This window comes from Sorex araneus, chromosome 6 (genome assembly GCF_027595985.1).
Source record: "Sorex araneus isolate mSorAra2 chromosome 6, mSorAra2.pri, whole genome shotgun sequence".
In the NCBI taxonomy this organism is placed as follows: Eukaryota; Metazoa; Chordata; class Mammalia; order Eulipotyphla; family Soricidae; genus Sorex; species Sorex araneus.
The window spans coordinates 52715877-52740679 of NC_073307.1; the positions used below are offsets into that span (position 1 = coordinate 52715877).

General features: G+C 53.3%; 1 protein-coding gene across 1 annotated transcript in view; it reads right to left on the reverse strand.

Moving 5' to 3' along the window:
• Positions 1 to 24803, reverse strand: part of IGF1R (insulin like growth factor 1 receptor) — a 145402-nt gene that overhangs the window by 30810 nt on the left and 89789 nt on the right. The window contains exons 3-4 of the mRNA XM_055143455.1: positions 2698 to 3010; positions 1545 to 1693 (exon numbers count right to left, since the gene is read on the reverse strand). Of these exons, the coding sequence (XP_054999430.1) occupies positions 1545 to 1693; positions 2698 to 3010 (462 nt within the window). The remainder of the gene's footprint in view (positions 1 to 1544; positions 1694 to 2697; positions 3011 to 24803) is intronic.

Consider the following 24803-nt stretch of genomic DNA (forward strand, 5'->3'; position numbering starts at 1 on the left):
AGGGCGCCCTCTGCTGTCAGTGGGGGATTCGTTTGTTCTGGGGCCACACCTGGCAGTGCTCAGGGCTGACCCCTGGCTCTGTGATGGAGGATTACTCCTGGCAGTGCTCTGGGGAGCCCTAAAGGGTGCCGGGTCTCAACCCCAGGTTGGCCACATGCCAGCCAAGTGCCCACCGTCCCAGCGCTCTGACGCCTCGGGAGTGTCTTTTAATATGTGCAGTTCATAGCCCAGCTTCCGAAACACAAGGACGAAAGAAACCCCACTGTCTCTGCCTCATTACGAGCGGCCGTGACCGCATGTCTAGTAGCTAAGAGGCCAGGATCTGTTTTTCCAAGATGGCATCTCACAAAGACTGAACAGGAACACGAGGGCTGTCTGCCAGGGAAGTTTTCGGGAGAGGGGGCCAGCCCTGGTGGTCCACCAGGAGGTGGTGTCTGGGGAACCACCGGGGCTCCCCCTGGTGGCGCTGCGAGGGAATGGCATGTGGTGCTGATGATGGAACTCAAGTCTGGTCTATGTTCCATTGTTCGAACTTTGTTCCTAGCTCTGGGGGTGATTTTTGTTTTATGTTATTTCTTTGGTTTGGGGACCACACCGCAGGACTCAGGACCCTCTCCAGTGTTGGTACTGAACCTGGGTGTGCCGCATGCAAGGCCGGCGCCCTACCCACAGAAACCATCTTTCTGGCTGTGGAGATGATTTAAAAACTGCATTTCTGTGTTTCTGAGTCTCATAAATAAACATCTTTGGTTTCCAAAGTAGCCAGCCATGGAAAAAAGCCACTGGTACCTAAGGAAATGCCACATATGTGTATACACAGCACCTTTCTTTCCACCCACTCAGTCGCTTCGAGTTCATGAAAAAGCAGGAACTTGGCTTCAGCATATGCCAAAATGGTCTCAGCATTCAAACGAACTGGGCACAGGTTCAGTGGGGAAGGCACAGGGAAAAACAGATCCCTGCCTCTTAGCTACTAGACACGTGGACCCGACCCAGGAGTGCGGTTCCCGGCACCTCACTGGGTCCCCCAGCCCAACCAGGAATCATCCCTGAGCACAGAGCAATATTTCACCTGGAGCACTGCTGGGTGTGACACAAAATCAAAAACAAGAAACACATCAAATGAGTTGGGTGTGGTTCTGCCAGTGGATTTTTGTTTGTTTTGTTCGGGGGGGGGGGGGGGGGCCCACACCCGGCGGTGCAGGGGGCTTACGCCTGGCTCCTGCTCAGGGATCACACCCGGTGATCAAACCTAGGTCAGCTGCCGGCCAGGGAAGCACCCGCCCTGCTGTACTATCTGGCACCGTTCATGAGGGACTTTGCACCCGGGGGCTAGAGTCTGCCTTGAGTTGATAAGGAAAAGGGCTGGAAAATCAGGGTCTCCCGACACAACACGCCCTGGCTTGATCCCTCCACAAGAGCCACCTTCTAGAGAAATTCAAATTGTCAAGACCAGCAGGGCCTCGAGCTGGTGATTTCAGGATGCGTGCAGGAAGGGGAGGTGGGCCCGCACTCCCTGGGGGGCTCGGGGGCTGGAAACTTACTGCCTCGACGGATATTAATCAGCAGGTTCCCCTTGAAAATGGTGCATCCCTGCAGCATCTGGGCGGAGGTCACCGAGTCGATGGTCTTTGTCCTCTTCTCTTCCTCACAGACTTTGGGGCAAGGGCCCTCACAGGGGACGCAGAACATGCTGTTGGCAAGAGCAAGGCCTCCAGGGGTCAGAGAGGGGGTCCCCCTCACCCACATGTATGTGTGGGGTGCTCTCTGCATGGGAATGAACTCAGTGGCACGTGACCCAAGGCAGTTGAGGGGGGTTGGAGAGATAGGACAGAGGGGAGGGTGCCTGCCTTGCCTGCGACATCTCAGGTTGGTTCCCGGGCATCCCGTAGGTCGCCCAAGCACACAGCCTGGTCCCCCCAGCCACCCCCAGCCCAATCGGTAAGTTCCTGCTCTTCTGGGCTTTTGGTCTCTAGTGCTTCTGATCTGTGATCATTCTGGCTGCGCGGTCACCAGAGACAGAGGAAATGCAAGCACATGAGAAAAACGAGAGGGACCCTCTATCAGGAAGCTGGTGCAGTGCCCAAACCCAGACAAGGACGCAGGGACCCTACCAGAGCCTCTTCTCAGTGCTGGAGGGGTGCGTGGATGTGTGTGTGTGTGTGTGTGTGTGTGTGTGTGTGTGTGTGTGTGTGTGTGTGTGTGTGTGTGTGTGTGTGTGTGTGGTGGTTGGGTGGGGGGACTTACTGTGTTCCCCAATCAAGGGACACGAAGCTCTGTGGTCACTCTCTGGGTGCTATTTGGGATGAATCCCCAGGGGCACTCTTGCATGGCTCCCATCCCACCAAGTCCTTTTCTTGAACTCTGACGCCCCCAGACTGCTCCTGCCTCTAGGATTTTTATTTGGAGGGAGGAAGTATTGGGGCCACACCCAGTGATGCTCAGGGCTGACTCCTGGCTCTGCTTTCAGGGCTGACTCCTGGAGAGGGCTTGGAGGAGCTTGGAAGGCTTGGAGGCTCGGAGGGAAAGTGGGGATTGAACCCAGGTCAGTGGCATGCAAGGAGAACACCCTCTCTGCTGTACTATCTCTCCAGCACACCCAAGTATGAGGTTGTAAATGCACAGGAAGTGTGTGCGTATGTGGGGGGCGGGGGGTCATTCAACAGGGTCCTGTCGGAGGGCGGGGGTGTCACTGACCTCTGGGTGCTGTTGCGAATGAAGCCAGAGGGGCACTCCTGCATGCACTCGCCCTGGTGGATGACGAAGCCCTCTATTTCACTGGCGTCGGCGTTGGGGATGCTGGCGCAGAAGTCGCGGTCCACGCAGCGCCATCCCTCAAAGCGGTAGGTGTTGGGTGGGCACTGGACCACGCACAGGCCGTTGAAGTAATAGTGGCGGCAGGCAATGCAGGCCGTGTCGTTGTCGGGTGCGGTGCAGCCGCCCAGACACTCGGGGTGACAGCACTGGTCGTCATCCGTGCAAGCCCGCTTCCCACATGAGCTCGGGCATGCTGTGGAGACAAGGGGGACAGGGACTTAAGCCGGCCAGTATCACTTCCCCAAGCATGGAAAAACACCCTCCCAGCCCCCGGGGGTGGGGGGGGCGCCAGCACCCTCCCTGCACACAGGAGCTCAGGGCGCTGTGGGGACAAAGGACTGAGCCTTGAGGCGTGGAATGGCAGGAGAGGGCAGCAGCTGCTGAGGCGGTGGCATGTGGGGTGGGGGGGGGAGTGACCAGAGAACCAAGCAGAGAACCAAGGTGGGGGGAATACCAAGTCCTTCCCAAGAGAGGCAGTCCCCCAATGCACCCCTGGGGGCGCCATCACCCACAGTTCCACTTTGCAGCCCTTTAGGGAGCCCAGAAAACAGGGCAGTAAAACTCTCTTGGGCGAATCAGGGGTCAGGGCTAAGGAGCAAGGAACAAACACCAACCCATCTCCCACCCCAGCATCCCCCCCCATACGCCCCCCACATGAGCCCACCATAGTGAGTACGAATAACGAGTCCAGAGCTTCCCGGTGCAGGAGAAAATCCACTCAATGGAGTCAGGCAGGTAGGGGGCTGCCCCCCTTCCTTCAGTGAGTGCCTGCGTGCTCTTGGGGGATCCAATAGTATGTTTTGGTTTTGGAGGGGCTTTTTTGGGGGGCTTTTTTGGCAACCCAGGGTGTTGAGCTGTTTCCCTGGAGTCTCGCCAACTCCACTGCCCTTGGTCCTCTCTTTTTGCATCTCTGAAGTGGGCTACACGCCCACCTGAAAGTTGCCTGTCGAAACTCTGCCCCCCCAAGGGCAGGCTATGGGCCAGAGAGACAGCTCAGTGGGTAGGGCACCTGCCTTGAATGTGCCTGACCCACAGTGGATCTCCTGGCACCACAAAGGGTGCCCAGAGCCCTGTCAGGGAGAATGATCCCCGAGTGCAGCGCCCAAGTAAGGCCCAAGCACCACTGGGTGGAGTCCCCACAGAACAGCACGGAAAGGCGGTCTGCACGTTGGACTGGCTCCACAGTCTCGCAAAGCCTTCGTGTGTGGGAACACCCAGTGGGGGCTGCAATCAATGACAGCGGAATAAAAATGAGTCCGTGGAGATTTTACGCAATGGCCTGAGATATGGGCTGGCAGGTTCTATCGATGGTCTCACCCCCCAAAAAAGTGATGTAAGTGGGTGGGCAGGAGGAATTGCAAAATGCCGGAATGTAGGAAATTGCTGGGACATTGGTCATCACTCCCTCAGAGCCCCTTCCATGCTGAAGTTTCCTCAGAGCAGCCTCGAAATATCAGAGACCCCCCACCAGCTCCTGTCCCCAAGAGACTCCCAGGAGCACGGAAGTGATCACGCTCAATGGAAATCAAGTCAAAACCAACCAAGATCTCAAGTCTGCTTCCCACGATCTGTTTCCAACTTTTTCCCTCAGAGCTGGAACACGGCGCTGGATAAAAATGTGCATTATTGCCTCTGCCATGTTGTTCAGCGAGAGCCTGTTCTTGCTGTCCTGATCATAAAAACACACGTGCCACTGACTCCGATCACAGACAAAAAGAAGAAACACTTGGAGGGGACCAGAAAGCTGGTACAGTGGCCGGGGGCACATGCCTTTCACGCCGCTGACCTGGGTTTGATTCCTGGCACTAAGCACACCAGGAATGATTCCTGAATGCAGAGCCAGGTGTAAGCCCCGAGCACCGCCTGGTGTGGTCCCCAGACCCAAACCACACTAGGGCACTGAGTGTCTCCCCAACTCACAACTCATACCCCTGCCTCCACTGTTTTGTTTTGTTTTCGAGGGGCCACATCCAGAAATGCTCAGGTGTTCCTCCTGACTCTGCACTCAGGAATCACACCTGGAACTGCCAAGGGATTATATGGGGCGCCAGGGATTGAACTCAGGTCAACTACGTGCATGCAAGGCAAGTGCCCTACCCACTGTACTGTGGTTCTGGGCCCCTGTTGTTTTATAAAGTGCAGAAAAACCGAAGGGAAACAATCCCTGCGGAACAGGGGCTGCTGTGGAAACTCCCCCAGGCGGCCCCTGGGATTAACAGTGCCCGTCACTCACACCACTGCCACCTCACGGAGGCTCCCATGGACAGGGTGGGGGGAGATGGTCCTCTCACACACTTAAAAATTACTCCCAGTTATTTTAAATCTGGAACTGTTTGCATATTCCTTATAAGTTTATGAAACTCACACTGTCCCGCCATGACTAACTGCAGTGGCATTGAGAGTGTGGTCTATATTTATCACTCGTCTGCGAGTCCAGACCTACTTCCACACCCTGTTACTGTACCCAGTTATGGGACCTACATTTCCCTGATTTCCAAACAAGGAAGGCCTGTGTCCCAGAGGGACAAAGTGGGAGCTGTTTTGTCCGGTGAAGGCCAACTGCAGACAGAGAAGCCTAGGGGTCGGCAGCATCTTTTAAAATTGTCTGGAGGGTCCAGTTCTGGTCAAGTGCATGCCATCCTGGTGGGTACCAAAGTATCCGAAGTTCCTGACTGGATACAGGGTATCTGAGCAAAGTTTCCAGCCTACTGATTGGCTATGGAACTGAACAAAGCATCCAGACTACTGACTGGCTACAGAGTATCCTTGTTCAGCTCCATCCTATACATTGGGTAGATAACACCAGGCTGGTTTGTCTGCACAGATCAGGCCTGAGCAATGCTTCAGAGAAGGGCTGAAGGAATAGCTTCCTCCCGCCTCTCTGCAGAGCCCCTTCAGAGTCCTCATTTGGAAAATGTTTCCAGAGAGCAAAGTCCATTCTCTGATGAGGCTCAAAATTGGTTGGGCCTACAGCCATTTTTCTTTCTAGGATCCCGAAATGCCCCAAATTTCTGGGTGATCTGACTGTCTCTTGAGTCCACTATCTCCTAGAAATCTTTGGTTCACTTACTACTGGGGATGGGGTGGGTCCTTACATGTTCACTCTGTTCACATTTGTTTGAGCCCTTAAAAATGAATTGGGAGGGGCCTGAGTGGTAGGAGAGCAGGGAGGGCATTTGCCTTGCATGAGGCCGACCCAGGTTCGATCCCCAGCACCGCCAGGGGTAATTCCTGAGTGCAGAGCCAAGAGTAACGCCTGAGCTGGGTGTGACCCAAAAAGAAAAAAAAAAACTGAACTGGGAGAGCCGGAATGCCAGGGATCGAACCCAGGTCAGCCACCCCAACAACCAGATTTTTTAACAACAGTGTTATAAGCTTTTAAAATTTTTGGTTTCAGATGATCTGCGGGAGAATAGTTTCCCAACCTCCCTCACACCCGCTTTTCTTTCTGTGGGCTGTGGGTGGGGGCAGCTCCAGCTAAGCAACCTGCAGGTGCCTCATTTGTTACTTTTCCAGTGTCTTAGCTCCTGGCTCCCGACGGCACACTTTTAGACATGTAAGCCTCTCCCTGGAGTCTCTCTTGGGTGACAGTGCCACAGTATTCACATCCCGTGATCCCACCTCCAAGGCCGGCCCCATTTCCTGAAGTTCAAGTATTTTTACTACAAGGGAGAAACCACTAAAGATCAAGTAGGCGATCAGAGGACAGCGAAGGGGAAGGGTGTCCACGCTGACCGCCCATTCTGGCTAGTGGGATTTGCACGCTGCCCCTTGGAGAGCCAGCCTGGAGACGTGGCCACGAACCACCCTCACCCCTAGAACTCCACGGAATCGAGTGGGATCTCCCCGAGGTCTCAAAGGGCGCTGAGAAAAGCTCTCCTGTGGACAGTGCTGTATTGCCCTTGCAAAGTTTACTACGAAAAGCCTTGCTGTGGCCCCAGATTTCAGTGGGTTCATATTTAGTTTCACTTTGTTATTTTTGTGCGGGGTGAGGCAGCACGCTGCATAGAAACGCCACCAACATTCCCAGAAAGCACGAATAGCACTAACGCCCAGGGAGGTGGCGCGCCAGCCTTAACAGGCGAGTACTGAGTTAGAGCCCTGGCACTGCAGGGGGCCCTGAGGACTGAGCCAGGAGTAGCCCTTGAACACTGAACCCTCAAGCTAACCGCTCCCTAACAGGTGTACCCGTAATGTCTCCATTGTGAGACTTGTTGTTACTGTCTTGGGCATATCGAATACGCCATGGGTAGCTTGCCAGGCTCGGCCGTGCAGGCGAGATACTCTCGGTAGTTTGCCGGGCTCTCCAAGAAGGGTGGAGGAATCATTTTGATCATACTTGAAACAAAACATTTCTTCACTCTCACCCAGGGGAAATCTTGCCTCTGGCCTTTGGAAAGAAAAGGCAAAAAGATTTCAAAGTTGCTTCACTTTAGGGGGCGGGGGTGGGGGGGCAGAGGCAGGTGGGCACTGGTACCTTCTCAGACGAACACCACCCCGAAAGCTCGATCTCCAGCACCACCCACAAGCCTGAGGCTCTCTGCACTTCTGCTGTTTGAGACCCCCAGCCTCAAGGAAGAACGTGGTGCAGAAGCCAGAGAGATAGATACGGCACTGGCCTTATATATGGCCAACTGGTTCCATCTCCAGCACCCCACAGGGTCCTCCAAGCCCCACCAGGAGTGTTTTCTGAGCACAGAGCCAGGAGTAAGCCTTGAGCACAGCCAGGTGTGGTTCAAAGAGTAAAAAAAAAAGTGCTCTCTGAAGTGTCAGAGTGCTGTGACCTTGTGTGTGCTCCCTGCCAGAAGCACATTCACACCAACAGTAGCCCAAGGGGGCAGGAGACGATGAGAAAGACCCCACTAGTTTTTCACCCTAGAGACTTAGTGATTTTCTTTTGGATAAATCACAGGTAAAATTGGGTTCAACTTCCAGGCCAACCCAGTCACCCAGGTGGAAAATGCTCTCCGGGAAAGGGCACCTGTCTTGGCTCTCGGGCCAGTGCCTCCTCCACTGCCCCCCGCCTTGTCCACAGGATCACAAAACATCCGAGAGCCAAGTTTTTCTTGCTCTCTGAAATACCTACTCTTATCGCTGATTTCAGGGAATCACTGTTGGTTTTTTTTAAATACATGGTTTGGGGATGTTTTTTGTTTGTTTGTTTGTTTTGCTTTTTGGGCCACACCTGGCAATACTCAGGGGTAACTTCTGGCTCTGCACTCAGGAGGTACTCCTGGCAGTTCTCAGGGGAACCCTATGGGGTGCCAGGTCAGCTGTGTGCAAGGCAAGTGCTCTACCCACTGTACTATCTGGCTCTTTCTTTTCTTTTTTTTTCAGACTGTTACCCAAACGACAGTGCCTTAGGGCCTCCTCACCATCACTTGAGGTTCTAATGAGGCAAAACCTGCCCCAGGGGGGAAGCCTGCAGGCAGATGTCACTCTCCAGTAACTTGGGTGGAGAGGGGCCAGCAGGTCCAGGCGCAAGAGAAGCCGGGATACGCTGGGAGGCCATGAGGTGGGATCCTCCCCCACACGCCCAGTCCTCCACCTCATCTTTCCACTGTCCCCAAACCTGTTTTGCCCCATCTCAAAGACTCTCTGAAGAGCAAAGGATCTTGCTCTGAGTATTCCGGGAACTGCAAGCTATTTGCCGAGTCTGACCGAGAGCAAACTGGGCAAAGCCACCAAAAAAAAAAAAAAAAAAAAAAAAAGGTCCCCAAACTTTGACATCACACCCCGCCTGGGATAGTTTCCATTCCTTCCTTCACGCCTTGAGGCCCAGGGTGAAGTCACTTGCATGGCGAGTTGGTCCCCAGAAAGAGGCTCGTGCTCCTTAGTGCTGAGACCAGAGCAAAGGTCCCACTTACCTGCCAGTGGAGAGACAGACAGTAGCTTTCAGCCATGCTGCTGATGATTATTTCCCCCCTTGATTTTTGGGTCACACCTGGCGATGCTCAGGCTTACTCCTGGCTCTGTGCTCAGGGACTACTCCTGGCAGGACTCAAGGGAACCCATGGGGTCCTGGATCACCCTGGCACCAACCCTAACTGCTGTATGCCAGATCCCAACTGTACTTAAGCCTCTCCCCTGACTCTGGAGAAAATCCCAATTGAGAAGGAGCTTTAAAAAAAGGAAAACGTGAGGGCCAGAGGTCAGGAGGGGCACTTCCCTTGCAGGTGGCCGACCAGGGTCAATTCTGGGCACCTCTAAGTATTGCCAAAAGTGCTATCTGAGCACAGGGACACGAGTAAGTGCTGAGCACTGCCGGGAGGGCCCCCCGCATCTTACCAGAGAGCTCCAGAAACTAATCACTTGACCAGCATGTGGGCAGCCTGGGGTTTGATCCCCAGCACGCCAGGAATTGCCCCCGAACCACACACACAAAATAAACCCTCAAAGAAAACTTGGATCCCCAGTCCCAGGCTTGAATCAACTGGAAACAAAGCTCTGAAAGCGACATCCTTGAGATTCAAAACAACTGTTGTGTCCCCAGTTCCGGGGCAGCGGCAAGTGAGGGGCCAGGGGCCTGGTGCGCGGAAGCGGTTCCGGCGTCCCTCGGGACCTGTTTGTGTTTTACTCGCAGAAAGAACAAGTCCTGGCAAGTGACAAAAAAAAGAACATGTTTTGCAAACAATCCGAGTGACCTAAAACCCAGGGAAAAGACTCAAATCGGCATCTGTTTGTTGGGGACCTTTGGAATCAGCCTGCCTGAAGATGAGGAGCACTTGGCAGCCCCCTGAAGTTCCCCCCCTCTTGCCCCAGACCACACTCCAGAAAATAAAGCCAGAGTTCTATGGACAGAGGGATCTTTTTCTTTATTTCCCGGGACCTGAAAGCACCCCAGAACTGGTCATCTGGTTGTCTGTCCAGCAGCTGAAAAAATCCTGGGGCCCAGAGAGCCAGTACATCCCAAAGAGGCCAAGAAATGCACATCAGGCACCACCCCCCCCCACAACACTTAGAAATCTGGAAACAGATACCCCAAGCGTCCCACTTTTATCATCCTGAACCTGTTTATCCAGTTACTTCCCTGTTGTTGGGGGGGGAGGGGGAGGGAGATGTTGTTTTTTGGAGGCTGTACCCAGCGGTGCTCAGGCTGACTTCTGGCTCTGCATTCAGGAGCCACTCCTGGTGAATTTAGGAGGAACATACGGGGTACAGGATCAAACCTGGGTTGGCCCATGCAAGGCAAGCACCTCACTCTCTGTCCTATCGCCCCAATCCATCTGCAGGGTTTTGGGACACACCAGGTGATGCTGGGAGTGACTTCTAGCTTGGTGCTCTGGGGCTGCTCCCATCACAGTGCCCATATATATTACCAGGGATACGAGCCAGGGTCCCCAAGGGCTCAGGCTCAGCACAGTTGCCGAGGTTTGATTGATCCTTCACCCAAGCACTCTCGCACCCGAGCTCTAGACACACCTATTAAATGCACCCCTCCAACTGTGCTCCCCCCAGTAACTCCCCACCTCACCTCTCCTCCAGTACGCAGGCAAGTATGCGCCCCCCCCACCAACTCCCCTTCACTGTGTTCCCCCACCCCAACTTGATTTTTTCCTGCTTCACAGATCTTTCTAGGGCTCCTCTCATAGCTTGTGCTGGAGCACTGCTTGAACAAAGGACTACACATTTTTTTAAGTTTTTGTTTTAGGGTTTGGCGCCACCCCGGTGGTGCTCAGGGCTGACCCCTGGCTCTGCACTCAGGGATCACTCCCAGCACTCTGGCAGTCTCAGGGAGTGCCGGGGATCGAACCCAGGTCAGCCATATACAAGGCAAGCTCCCTCCCCACTGTCCCATGGCTCCAGTCCCACAGACGATGCATTTTGAACCTGTGGTTTCCACCCTTCCATCCTCCTGCCTGGGGGTCCCCGCCTCCCCCAAACCCACAGCTTTGAAGTGTCTAAACCACCCTGCACCCTGAAGGAGGACGTTTCTCGGGCTCTTAATAGGCTCATTCAGGCTGCAAAGATCCCTCGCCCAGGCGCCAGGCGGCAGCAGTTGTGGCAGCCACACATCTGGGGAAACTGGGGGAGCCGGGGCGGGGGCCAGTCTCAATGCCAGTTCCTTGAGCCTCAAGTTTCAGGGTTCCTAAAACAGCCCTTTCAGACTGCTTTTCAGTCCAGGGCCTGTGAGCCAAGATGGGGGTGCAAAGAACACCCCTCCAACTCCATTACCCACCCACACCCCAGCGTCAGGACTGGGGATTAAGAAATATCCTTTTTGGGCTGAAGCAATAGGACATTTGCCTTGCACACGGCTGACTCTGATTCTATCCCTGGCGTCCTATAGGGTCCCCGGAGCACCACCAGGACTGATTCCTGCGTGCAGAGCCAGCAGTAACCCCTGAGCATTGCTGGGTGTGACCCAACTCCCTCCCCACCCTCCAAAAACACATCCCTTTTGGTCTTACCCCACTGACCACAATTCTCCTTCTCTGGGACTTGCAAAACACAAGAAAACTCTTAGCACCTCCAGACCTCCAGGGATTTCCCACCATCAGGGGATAGTAAGTACCACCGGCTGAGTCCCATCACTGGAGATCCTGGTGGTTCTCCCAGTTACACAGAACATGTGGGGAGAGAGGGCCAGGGACATGCTGCCCACTCCTTGCTCCAATTTGGGCTCTCCCCCTTTTTTCAGGGGGAAAAGGGGTATCTCAAAGGGCTGAAATGCTGCTTTGTGCAGAGGATCCCCAGATTAGAAGCCCAGGTACCCTCTGCCCCCACCACCAAAAATAAATAAATAAAAGATCTGTTGTTTCTTTCTGATGAAGAGTTTTGCATATTAATGCCCTTCACATTAGTGTGTGTGTATGTGTGTGTGTGGGGGGGGGGTCGGGTGGCGCCATTTTTTTCCACCCAGGGCTTCCTGTCTGCCTGAGGGGGGGGTGTCACTGGTTATAACCCCCGAATCTCACAGGTCCTGACATGCTTGGAGATTTTTTTTTCCTTTTTCTTCTTCTTCTTCCTTTTTTTTTTTTTTTGCAAGAAGGATTGGTGAAAACGAGGAAACAGAATGGGGTGTGAGGAAAAAAGTGGGGAAAGGCAATTTGTCTCCATTCAGGTATTTGTGGGTCCTTCAAATGATCAACCCACGAGGCACCTCCCCCATGCTGTCCTTTCTCCAAACCCCGCAACCCCAGGCCTGCTTCATCTTCTGGGTGCCCACCCCCACCCCTCATGTGGCCCCTCAACATGGGAGGAGGCTTATTCCTCAGGAAGGAGGAGAGGGGCATTTTCTTTGCACATGGGGTCAAAAATATATTCAAAGAGCAAATACCACAACCAGTCCTGGAGCTCTGCGGGCAGAAGGGAAAGCCACAATTTAGAGGCAGCCCACGCCCAGGTAGGTGCCAGCCTGGCCACATTTTTAAGGGGCCAAGTCATGTCTGTCCTCCGGGGTCCTTGCTTTCTGGGCAGGGTATCTGGGGATGTCTGTTTAACATGTTGCAATGTGGCCACTCCACCTCTAGGGGGCAGCCTCTGCTCACCCTGAAGCCCAAGAGCAAGGCGCGTGATACACTGGCTACATAAATCGTGCATTATTGGTGCAGGGCTGAACGTGGCCAGCCACGTAGCATTTGAGTATTTCTCCTGGCATGATCTGCGCGCTCCATGAATCGGGGCCACTGTTACCATGTACCCCCAGATGGAATTTGAAGGTCCTGGGTTCTGTTCTGCTGCTTCTCTCCCAGGTAACACAGGACTCACAGACCCAGGGTGGGACTCACAAATCGGTAATCCCCTGAGGGTCTCAGGGACCTATGGGGGCGCCAATGGGCAGAGGGGCCGCCCGGAAAAACAGCAGGGTCAATTCTGTATATTGGTTTCAGGGTGGGGACCATGTCCAGTGGTGCTCTGGGCGGATTCCTGGCTCTGTGCTCAGGGAACACTTTTGGAGGGGCTCCTGGTATGCTACGGGGTGCCAGGGATAAAACCCGTGTTTGTTATGTGCAAAAAAAGCTCCTTACACCCCGGACTATCTCTCTGGCTCTGGGTTTTACATATTAGGGAAAGGGGGGGGGACCCCATAGATTTTCATTTTATATTATTAAGAGGAACGAAGGACAAAGATTCTAAAACATACCAAATTCATCCCTGCCCCAATGTAAAAAAAAAAAAAAAATCCCACATTTTAGATTTGCTGCGTATTCAAATTCCAATTTCCAGGAACTCTTTTGTTTTGGGGCCACACCCAGAGAGCTCAGGACTTACTCCTGGCTCTGCGCTCAGCAATCACTCCTGGCAGTGCTGGGGGGACCATCTGGGGTGCCATGGATCAAATCCAGGCCAGCAAGACAAACACCCGCCCTGCTGTGCTCTCTCAGGCCCATCTTTTTTCTCTTTTGCAGCAACCACGCCTGGTGGTTCTCTGGGAATCACACTCTGGGCCTCGAATACGTGGGGCTGTGCTCTCCCTCCCAGACTCAGAGAGTGGGTTTGAGGGGGCCACATTTGGGCATGCTCAGGAGTCACTCGGGGCAAAACAGAGGATCAGAATCAGGGTCTTTTACAGTAAAATGGTGTCGGCTGGCTGGGTGCTGTCTTAGGTGCCTGGAACGGAATTTTAAATCGCTTCTCAGCAGCTCCATGCCCAGGAGTTAACCCAGAACAATCTTGAGTTTGAGCTGATCCAGATTCGACCCAGGGCCTCCCATATAGGTGGTTTCTGAACTTAGCCAGGAGAGAGCCATGAGTATCTTTGGCTCTGCTGGGTGTGGCTTCCCCCCCCCCCCCAAACAGAATCCCCAAATCAAAAAAAGAAAACGGGAGTAAGCACAATGGTTACGGCACTTGCCTGGCATGAGGTCGGTTCAGGTTCTATCCCCAGCAGCCCATATATGGCTGCCTTGGAGATCACGCATGTATGTGCAGGGCATGTGCATCAACAGACCCAGGGGCTGGCAGGGCTCCAGAGGAACTGATTCCAGGAAGAATTCTCTTTCCCCTAACCCAGTTGGGAACTCGTACAGGCCAGACAGCCAGGCCCTAAACTAGCCACATCAACAACAAAACCCCCAGGGGCCGGAGAGGGGAGAGTCCAGTGCATGGAGCAATTTGCCTTATATGCATCAGAGCCATGTTTGATCCCCAGCGTCCCACTTGGTTCCTGGAAGCCACCAGGAGTGATCCCTGAGCACCAAGCCAGGAGGAAGTCCTAAATTCTGCCGGGTGTGGCCCTCAAGCAAACCAACCAAGAAAATTCGAAAACCCCAAACAGAAGTGTGGCTTCTACTCCTCCTCCTCGGAGACAAAGCAGGTATGGGAAAGCAGAGAAGCCAGGCACAGGAGAGCACGCGCACCTTTCTCCTCTTTGGGCACGGAACTGTGATGGAATGAGGAATGGACACCCAGAACTCTGGGAGAACCTTCTCTCTCTGCTGCCTTCTATCTCAAGTCAAAGGCTTTGGGGGTCCCCCGGTTTAAGGTGCTTGCCTGGCACACGGCTGAGCCTGGTTCAATTCCCAGCACCGCACACAGCCGTACCAGGCAGCGATCCCCAAGCACAGAGCCAGAGTCAGGCCTGAGCACCTCCAAGTACGGCCTAAAATACAACTTTTAAATCCAACCAGAATATAAGGGACACTGGGTGATGAAAAAATGAGAGGAAGTCTCATCCTCCCCCCTTTTTATGGAAGGGGGGAAGGACAAATTTGGGGGGTTGGGGTTCCAGGGGTTCAACTCAGGCCTCTGCCATCAAAAGTTCTAGGCCAGAGGCACCACCCCAGCCCATCTACACTTCTTCTCAGAAAACTCATGTCATCCTTGACCCTGACGGCTACTAAAGGTCCTGATGGACGTCAAAACCGAAGGTTAGGGGAGTGGGGGAGGGGCGTGCTAGGAAGGTGCCTCTCATTTCTGAAGATTATCAGAAAGATTATCTTTTACAGAATCATTTGGGTGGGAATTTTACTGGGGCGAGTCTGAGGAACCCTAAGGGGTCAGGGATTCCACCTGGGTTCCCCAACTTGAACTCCAGCCCTTTGAGCCATCCGATAGCCCCCCCACCCCAAACAATGTTTTAACATCACTTCAAAACATTTCCCAAGGTAAAGGGATGTACATGATACCCTTTCTCTACCTGTATCGCAAACCATAATGCACAAAAGGAAAAAAAGAGGGAAGAAAAATGTCTTTTCTTTGTCTTGTCTTTTCCCTCCCACCACCTCCCCCTCCCAGGCTGGGGGTAGCAGGAGGGAAACAGGGGACATTGGTGGTGGGAAAAAAGCACTGGTGAAGGCAGGGGTGTTGGGTGTTGGAAACTCGTAAGACTGAAACCCAATCAGGAACTACTTTGTAACTGTGTATCTCACGGTGATCCAATTTTAAAAGTATAAATTAAACCAGAAACAACGAACAAAAAAAAACCATTTCCTAACCGGATCAGCACGCAAAAGAGTGGCACAGAGAAAGAAAATCAGGATCACTCCTAATCACGGCTTAAGTAACAAAAGAGTAAAAAAAAAAAATTTTTTTTTTTAATTAAAGAAAACAAAACAAAACAAAGTCAAAGAACGGGTGGCCTCTCTTCCAAGTTCTTCGGCAAGGCTCCGCCTGTCGCTGCCCGTCTGGGCGCCCCTCCCCCTAGAGCGGGCACGTCCCCCCGCGGGGCGCCCAGTCGGCCACGCGGGCAGCAACTGCAGACAAAGATTCGGGTCCTCAAAGGCGCATCCGGAGGCCCAGGGTGGAATGCGGGGCCCAGGCTGGGATTTCCGGAGGCGCTGGGGGAGGGGCGCTGCATACTTGAACAACAACAAAAAAGTATCAAGGGTCATTTTTTTTTCTCTTTTTTTTTTTTTGAGGGGGGGGAGGAGAGAGAGAGCGAGACAGAGATGGAGGCCACGTTTGGTGCGTGCCAAGCGTGCGCTTGACCGTTGCAACAACAACAGCCCCGTCCCCATCACCCTCCTTATGAATCGTTGGCTTACAATTCTCCAAATCAGCTCGGTGTTGTTTTTCCGCCGGGCCGACTGGGCTGAAGGCAACAAAACTAATTTGTTGACAACGTGGCAAGGGGAGGTGCAGAAAGAGGCTTTTGTTGGGGGGGTTGGGGGGCGCCCGATATCATCTACTCGCTTGGGGTGGTTTCAGAATGGGCCGATTATGCTCCCTCTCCTGGCACAAGGAAATGGTGAGCCACCGACAATCTCGCCATTAATTAAAATAAAATAAAATCAACCTCCGTTGTGAGCGGCGCCATGGGTGTCTGGCTCCCGTATTCCCATCACAAAAGGGAAGGAGGCAACCGCCTCCCGTGGCGAAGGGTCGCCGGAATCGGAATCCACATCGAAAAATCGGAATTAATGTCGCAATTCCTGCTCGGCTGGACGGAGCCGAAAACAAAAACCCCCGTCTCGGGTTTGTCTGCACAAACTCGCAGCAAATAAATCACCCCCGCCCTAGGGTCCGCCCTAGCCCGCGAATTCACAAACGATCACGCTTTGGGGTATTAAGCCTTTTTATTATTTTTAAAAGTCACAGTGCAACTTTTTTTTTTTAACCAATCCTCCTCTCCAAAAAAACAAACACAAAATGCATAGCGGGGACCTGGCCGATTGCGCCCCGCAGTTTCGGCTATATCCGTTTCGGGGTTTCGTTCAGCCACCAGCGCTTTCTTCTCGCATGAAAACTCCTATTTTCTGGCACCCAGGTGAGGATCAGAGCCCCCCGTGCCCCCACCCAAAGTCTGATCCCCAGCAGGACACCCTCGGAACAGTTGTTCCAAAGTTGAGCGCTCCCGTAGCCAAGTTGTTCGTAACAACTTTTATTTCTGATTTAGGGGGGGATGCACGGTGGTCCCATTCTGTGTATTCCCCCACCCTGGTTTTCCATAAATCATTGCGCTACACACACTGGCCTCCCGGTGAATAAACCCCCCTCAGATTGAATTTTAATGACGGCGGCAGCAAAATGTGCCAAAGAGAACCCCAACTTGCGGCGCGCGCAACGGAATGCGCAGGAGATTGAAAAGTGGGGTGCAGGGACGTGCAAGGGGAACAGTGTGTGTCTTGGGGGGCGGCTGGTGGCTCAGCCGAGCTGCAGAGTTCGGACATGGTGGCACCCCAGGATACTCGCGTGGTCCGAAAAGCCGGGGTAGGTTTCTGCATGCCGACCGCGCCCGCCCGTGCCGCCTTGCCGTGCTTCCGGGGCCACTTCTGCAACCCAATTCTCAGCTTTGACGTTCACCTCGAACCGGGAACCTCTCCCAAAGGGGCTTTTTAAAATTCAAAACACTGAGACCGTGGGTGACCCGCGCCGAGTGGGGAGGAGGAGGAGGAGGAGGAGGAGGAGGAGGAGGAGGCGCTCCAGGAACCTTGTTTTTCCCAGCGCACAACGTGTCCAGGAAGCCACACACACACACACACAAACATAAAAGTCGGGGCGTCCTGACAACTTTAGAAAATCGCTTTCTAGCAAAATCCCAATCTAAAAACCCTCGATGATCCTTCGGCACAAAAGGTTCGTCCCGAAGCTTTTTTTTTTTGAATCGCATTTTTGTCCGCCATGGACACGGCTCCTCCGTACTCAGCCGCCAGAGCCGCCCCTCCCCTTCTCCCCCTCCCCATCCCCAGGGAAGCAACGTGGCGCCGCGTGGCCGGGACGGGCAAACCCCCCCACCCGCCGCTGCAAACTAAAACTAGGGGTTCCGCCAGGTACGATCGCGACCACGAGGGTCTCCGAGAATCCGGAGGGGGGGCGGTGGGGAAGGAAGGGAGAGACCCGGGCCGTGTTTACGCAGACGCGATGGGGGAGGGGGGTGGAAAGACATCCGGGGGCCTGTTTTTCCCAAATCGGCCTGCGGGGCGGCTCCCTGCGCCGCGCTCACGCGCACAGCGGGGCCGAGGACCACGTGGCGCGCGGGCGCGCGGTGGCGGCGCCGGGCGGGGCGCGCAGCCACGTGGCCACCCCAGCCGGGCCCTGCCCAGCCCCGCCTGCAGCGGCGGGAGCGCGCGCGGGGCGCCATGGGGGTGGGGAGCGGCGGGGCGCATGATGGAGGGGGGCAGCTGGGCCCCAACGGGTGGGCGACGGCTTGGCCGAGCCCCGTCCCTGAGGGCCTATGAAGTCATCGGAACAGCCGGGTTCCCGCTGGCTCCCGCCCCGGTGCTCCGGGGCTGGAACTAACAAGCCCATCAAGTTCCGCCGTCTCGGGGGCCCGGCTCGGCGGCCAACTTTCACTCTCCGGGAAATCGCACACACAAAAGAACCTCAGTGCGTGGTGTCACGAGTTCGGCGCAGCCACGCCTTGCATGAAAACACGCGCGCGCGCACACACACACACACACACAGTTAAAAAAAAAAAAAACCCTGGTCCTGCGCGTCCAAAGGAATTTGGAGTCGTCAGCGCTAGAGCATCTGAGGTTGGCGCGGTCTCGGGTTGTTTTTCTGTCTCGCTCCCTTTTTTTTTCCCCTTCTCTCCCTTCCCCCCTGCCCGAAGGCAACTGTTCCATTTCAAATTCCTAAAAATGCACCCCTCCATCGTCAGGGGTGGGTGCAAGGGAGAGCCGCCGCTCCCAGCACTCCCCGCAAAAATACCAGTGTGCCTCTCCTGATCTTTTCTGAGGGTGATAATAAAACGCAAGTCCAGAAACAGGATTGCGGGATTATTAAAAAGTGTAGCTTTCATCGTTCTCTCAAACTAAGAGCTTTTATGAAATATTATCGGGGTGTGGTGGAATACTTTTTTTTTTCCCGTTCTCTTAAGGGCTGAGTTAAGAGCACAAAAGATCACTGAAAAAATACATTTCGGTACCCCACCCCAACCCACCCCTTAAACGTAAAAGCAATTTTAACCTTCTTAATGATTGTGAATTCTAATGATTTCACACATACTTAAAATGGGGGGGGGGCGGGGGGAGGGCGCTTTCCAACAGTGAGCGTTGTCGAAGAAGAGAACAAGACCATGAACTTTCCCCCGCCCCCAATTACAGCTTGCCTGGAGAAAAACAACTTTCAGCAGTCATTCCATTCCGTGGCGCGGCAGAAACCTTTGCAGCCCGACCAGAACATTCGGGGTTCCTTGCTGAACCCCGCCATTGTTCGGTGTCATCGAAAGCCAGACGTTAGAAGCCAAAACCCAGACAAAAGTTGCTTTTTTTTTTTTGGTAATGCTCATCTCCCTTTTTGCTCACCCCCAGGGAAGGCGGCACAGTAGGGGCGACATTTTAAATCACCTTCCCAGTTAGGATTTACTTTTCCCCTATATTTCTTCTTTCGGTATCATCCATCATTCCCACCCACTCCCCTCCAAAAAATAAAAAGAGTAGAGTAACTACCACTGTTTTTTTTTTTTTTTAAAGTCTGATGTCCCTCGTTTAGAAACAGAAAAATTTCAACAAATAGGTATATGTAATGTAGCAAACAGGGGTTTTCTCCACTGGGCGAGCACCATGATTTCACAAACTGGTGCCAGAGTGGATATGGAAATTAGTCGATGGAATAGTTAGGAGCCCCATTAGTTTATAAGCCTCCCCCCCCCTTTCTTTTCATTACAAAGAAAATCGGTGTGGGACGGCGGACCCCACCTTTATCTAGTGATCTAAGCTAAAGTTCCAAGGAAGAACCTGGGGGTGAGTTTCCAGAGTTCGGACCCCTCGGGCCCTGAAGATTCATGTACCCTGAACCCAGGGGGAAGAAGCATCAGAAAATGGCTCCCAGACGGAAAGAGTCGGGACTCGTCCAAAGCGGGCAAGAGCGAGCAGCTAAGATGGAGGAACATGTCCTGCATTCCTTTGTGGCCAGAGGGAATGTGCCCCCCCCCACACCCCCGTCCCCCACCCTCCCCGGCTGGCCCTCTTGGGACAGCAGGTGGGCTGGAAGCAGCTGGCTATGGATGGAATCTGCCCTGTGTCGGCCTCCGGTTGTGGATCACAGCATTCCCCGGGCCAGAGATGGTACAAAGGTTCTACTATGCCCTGGCCTGATGCAAGGTTCAAATTCATGAACTGCCTCTGGTTATCCAACACCACTGCCTTTGCTTTGTGGTCCCAAAGCAAACAACAAAGAGGGCGTTTTTTTGCGGGGGAGAGAGGAAGGGGCACCTCATTCCCTTTATGGAAGAGGACAACAGCCGTTTGGGGAAGTTGAGGCAAGGGTACACTGGTGTTCCTGACTGTTCTATAGCACTGAGATTATTTTAAGTTGAAAAGGAATGGTGGGTGGGTTTGGTATTTTTTCAATAATTTTTATTTTGTTGGAATTTAGTTTGGGGGCCACACCCAGCAGTGCTCAGGGCTTCTTTCTGGTTCTGTGCTCAGGGGACCCTATGGGATGCCAGGGATTGAACCCGCGGTCAGCCGCGTACAAGGCAAACACCCTACCAGCTTTACTGTCGCTCTGGCCCCTACTTTGTGTGTGTTTGTTTTTTTTTACAAAGGGGCATAAGGAAAAAAAGTCACTTATGTGCAAGATGACCAGTTTAATTCAAAGCTCAGGAGTCTAGATTCTTGAGAATAGGTAAGCTACAAGATCTAGCTTTGGAAGTTTGACTGCGTTGTGCCATCTGCCCTGGGCCCCTAGGAACCAAGGTTATTAACAAGCCCTCATCACCCCTTCCTTGGCTACACTTTCCTACACAAGGTAAAACACAGATTTGCAAGGAACAGGACATTCCTTTACTACCCAGACGCTGGGGACACTGAGGCAGGAAGGGCCCACGCCCGGGCTGGCTGCCAGCATTCTTTCCTTTCCCACGTATCACGAAGCACGTCTTCAATCTTTGCTTTGATGGCAGTAGGGGCCCATGGAAACAATCAACAAAGCGCCTAAAAAACACAGGTACCCTTAGATTCTCAGACTTGGGCTCCCTTTGAACTATTCAGCGCAATACCCAAATTCTCAGGGGCGGAGAGAGTCTTGCAGCCAACCCAGGTTTGATCTCTGGAGCCCCACGTGGTCATACCCTCCTCCACCCCCTGCCTAGGAATCTGCTCCGCTGTGGGTGGCCCCCAAACAAAAATGCAATGAAAATTCCTTAAAAGAGAGGGAGAGAGACACACAATTATCTCCCCAACAAGCACCTCCACTTCCTGAGTGTTACTGACTTACCCAGCAGAGCCAAGACCCCCAACTTGCTGGATCCCTAGTGAGTACGAGAGAAGACAATGGCTTCACTCAGAGACTGGACTTAAGAAACGATCCTCACTGGGGAATTACGGGAGATGGGGGTCAATCTGGAATTTACACAAACCTCCTTTTTCCTCTGGTGTTCCTTGCCTCTGTGTGTATGTGTGTGTGCGCTCGCATGTGTGTAGGTGTGTATGTGCATGTGTGTGTGTGTGCATGTGTATGTATATAAATGTGTGTGTGCGCACACGCACGTGTATAAGGGTACATGGATCTGTGGATCCAGCTCCCTTCCAGGACACAAGCCGGACACATAGGGCAGGAATGACTTCTTGGGGTCCCGAGCTGAGTTAGTGACTTGGTCATGGTGAACCGAGGTTGGCCTCACTCCTCCTGACTCTCGGGACCAAGTCACCCACCTACACGAGGCAGAGGAGAGTGGGAGACCGAGATCCCCGGGAGGGTCTGCTGGAGAACCCCAGGAGCACGCTGGGCCCGAGGACTGGGGGAGGGGGCCCCTCCTTCCTTCCCAAATCCACATGGGCAAGGACAGAGCCACTGGTGGGAGCAACAACGTGGCAGGGATGTGGGGGGGGGGGTCCCCTTTATGTGACCAGGCCTTGCTGAGTGCTGGGGAAAGGCACCATGCAGATCCGAGCTACGAGGGAGGGCGGGATTAGATTTCAGCATGCACAAATGTGTTCTGTGCACTTGAATGATTTCAGCGACTGTCCTGTAGGACTAGAGGCAAACAAAGAGACTATCAGATCGGAAGGGGGAAAGCGAGAGGGAAGAGAGAAGGGGGGTGCGGGGGAGCGAAGGATCCGAGTGGCATATGGCCAAGGAGCAGAGCGGCTCCATTTCCCCGCCTGTCGACTCACTCTTTTGACACCGAGTTCTAATAAGCTTGGAAATCAGTTTTCAAACTACCCACAGCAACAGATAATTACCTCCAGCGAGGCTGATGGACGCGGTTCTCCCTTCTAACTGCCCTGAGTCTATTAAACAGCAAAGAGACAGCAAAATGACGAGGCCTGGCCCTCAAACACAATAAGCAGGGAAAAAAAAATAATCTCCCCTCCCAGCTGAGGCCTGGAGGGGCTCTGTGGGTTCAGCTTGATGTAACAGTTTTTGTCCACTGTGTTCAGAGTTGGCCAGAAAATGAGCAAATCCTGTTTACTACAGTAAGAAGCACAGAAAGACGTGTGAGCCAGGGTGATCGTGGACAAGGAGGCCTGGACTTGTTTGTTTTAAGCTACACCCAGCGATGCTCAGGGCGGACTCCTGGCTCTGTGCTCAAGAATCACTTCTGGCATTTCTTGGGGGCGGGAGGGGGCACTATATGGGTGCCGGAGATCCAACTCAGGCTGGCTGAGTGCAGGCAAGCGCCCTCCCCACTGTCCTATCTATGTCTCCGGCCCCGACCCTCTCTCTTAAGTTTCTGCTTTTCTTTTGTCCAACAAATACTCCCTGAGTACATGGGAGAAACTGTTCTGAAACCTTCCAGCCAGCATCAAATGGCCCCCTGTGGCTGGCACAAAGACGCACACGTGTGTTCTGAATGCCATGTACCGAGTCCCCAAGAAGGGCTGGCTTCTTCCAGGACATGAGCTCGGCCTTGGGTAAGGATGAAGACGCCCGGCCGCACACAGCAGGCCCCATGCTGTGGCTCTGGCCTGCGCAAAATCTCAACAGCGAGACTTCTGAACCACTCGTTCCTCGCCGAAGGAACTGAGGCAGTGTGTCAGATGCATGCTGACATCTGGGCGCCCGCAACAGACCCCTCAGGGGAACAGAGAGAGCAGCTCGGAGAAGGATTTGCCCACCTTGCCTGTGGCCAACCTGGGGTTTGATCGCCTGCTCCGCACATGGCCCTAGGGGCCACGTCAGGCCTGATCCCTGAAAACAGAGCCAAGAGTAAACCCTGAGAACTACCTTGTGTGGCTTCCCCCATAAAAACAACCCCCCAAAAAAACCACAAAACCTTAGAATCATCCCCCGAATCCCATATGGCCCCCTGAACACTGCTAACAGTGATTCCTGAGTGCAGGGCCAGGAGTAACCCCTGAGCATCGCCAGGCGTGGCCCCCAAACACAAAACAAACCAAAGAAATGACTCCTGCTTTTAAAGGAAAAAAACTAAGCTTGATGCGAGAAAACATAACAGGATCTCTCTCTCTCTCTCTCTCTCTCTCTCTCTCTCTCTCTCTCTCTCTCTCTCTCTCTCTCTCTCTCCCTCTCTCTCTCTCTCTCTCTCTCTCTCTCTCTCTCTCTCCCTCTTTCCCTTCCTAGCTTTCTCCCTCCCTCCTCAAAAGAACCCAGATACAATCAAACTAGTTTTCATTTTCTTATGGCTTTAGAAGGTCCTCAGCAGCCACCCTTCTCAAGACAAAAATCAAAAACTTGAGAGATTTTTTTCCTGGATTCTTTCTCGGAGGGCTTGACATGGGGGGAGGAGATATAACAGCGAATGTTCCCTGTTGTCTGAATGTCTGATGGTGCAGAACCAAGTTTTTCTATGTCAGTGTTTCGCCCAAGGGCTCAGCTCAGAGCTGGGTATGTCCTGGTTCAAATTTTGTCTTTCACACCTACACTTTGTGTGACCAGGGGCTCTGGCCTTTGTCCAGGTCTCTGTTCCCTGTTAAAACCCACTGGTAGAATCCACCCGCTGCCTAAAATGTGCCTGACCAGAGATCTATTGAGTTTTGAACACGCTGCTGGGTTTGTTGTTCTGTTTGGTTGGGGGGGGGGGGCTGGTTCGATTCACAGCACCCCATATGGTCCCCTTCCCCCAAGGTCACCAGGAGTGATCCCTGAGCACAGAAACAGGAGTAAGCCCTGGGCGTGGCTCAAACAAACAAACAAAAATCAAAACAAAACCGGAAGGACCGGTACCAGAGAGAGAGAACAGAGGTGCTTGTGTTGAGACATGGCCATCCCCGATTGGAATTCCCGGTGCCACAGAGGGTCTCCTGAGCCCCGGCAAGAGTGATCCCTGAGCATAGTTGGTTGTGGCCCTAAAACAAAATCAAAGTGGACCGTGATCATAAGGGTTCACAAAGGAGTGAGGAATATATCCAGAGAGTTCCAGAAATGGTTGTTCTGGAGTTCCGGGGACCCAGGCTAGTACACCCCATCTCCATGAACTTCCGGAAGGGCAGGCTCTGCCCCTAAACCCCACCATTCTTGGAGCCCTTAGCATGTCCCTTCCACAGCAGAGATGGATCTGCTGTCTGGGTGGGTGATGCTATTTCTGAAGCTTCTTTTCATGAGGGGAGAGAGGGAGGGTTGGCTTGGAAATATTGTAGTCACTGCCACCACTGTCACCGTCATCCCGTTGTTCATCGATTTGCTCGAGCTGGCACCAGTAACGTCTCCATTGTGAGACTTGTAGTAAGAAAGAAAATGAAATCGAAGTGGATATGTTTTCATGGAAATGTTTTTAATCTATTTCCGTGTTTCCCGGAGCACTCTTAAGGCCTGAAGTCACGTGGAGGACTCCAGGGGGTCAGAATGCAGATGAAATGAAATCAAATTCCAAATTGCCCAGCCGAGCTGTCCTGCTCACCAGACAAACCAACAAAGCCAGAACCCAAACCACAGATGAACTAACACAACGACAAATTAGCTTTGCTGAAATGGCAAGCTCAAAGGAAAAGTAACAGGTCTTTTGTTGTTTTTTTCCCTGCCGGGGCACACCTGGTGGTGCTCAGCACTTACTGCTGGCTCTGTGCTCTACGATCATTCCTGGAGGTGCTCAAAGGACCCTAAGGGGTGTAGGGGATCGGACCTGCCTTTAAAAAAAAATAATGATTTTTATTTTTTAATTTTTGGGCCACACCCGGTAATGCTCAGGGGTTATTCCTGGCTCTACACTTAGGAATTACTCCTGGAGGGGCTCAGGGGATCATACGGGGTGCCAA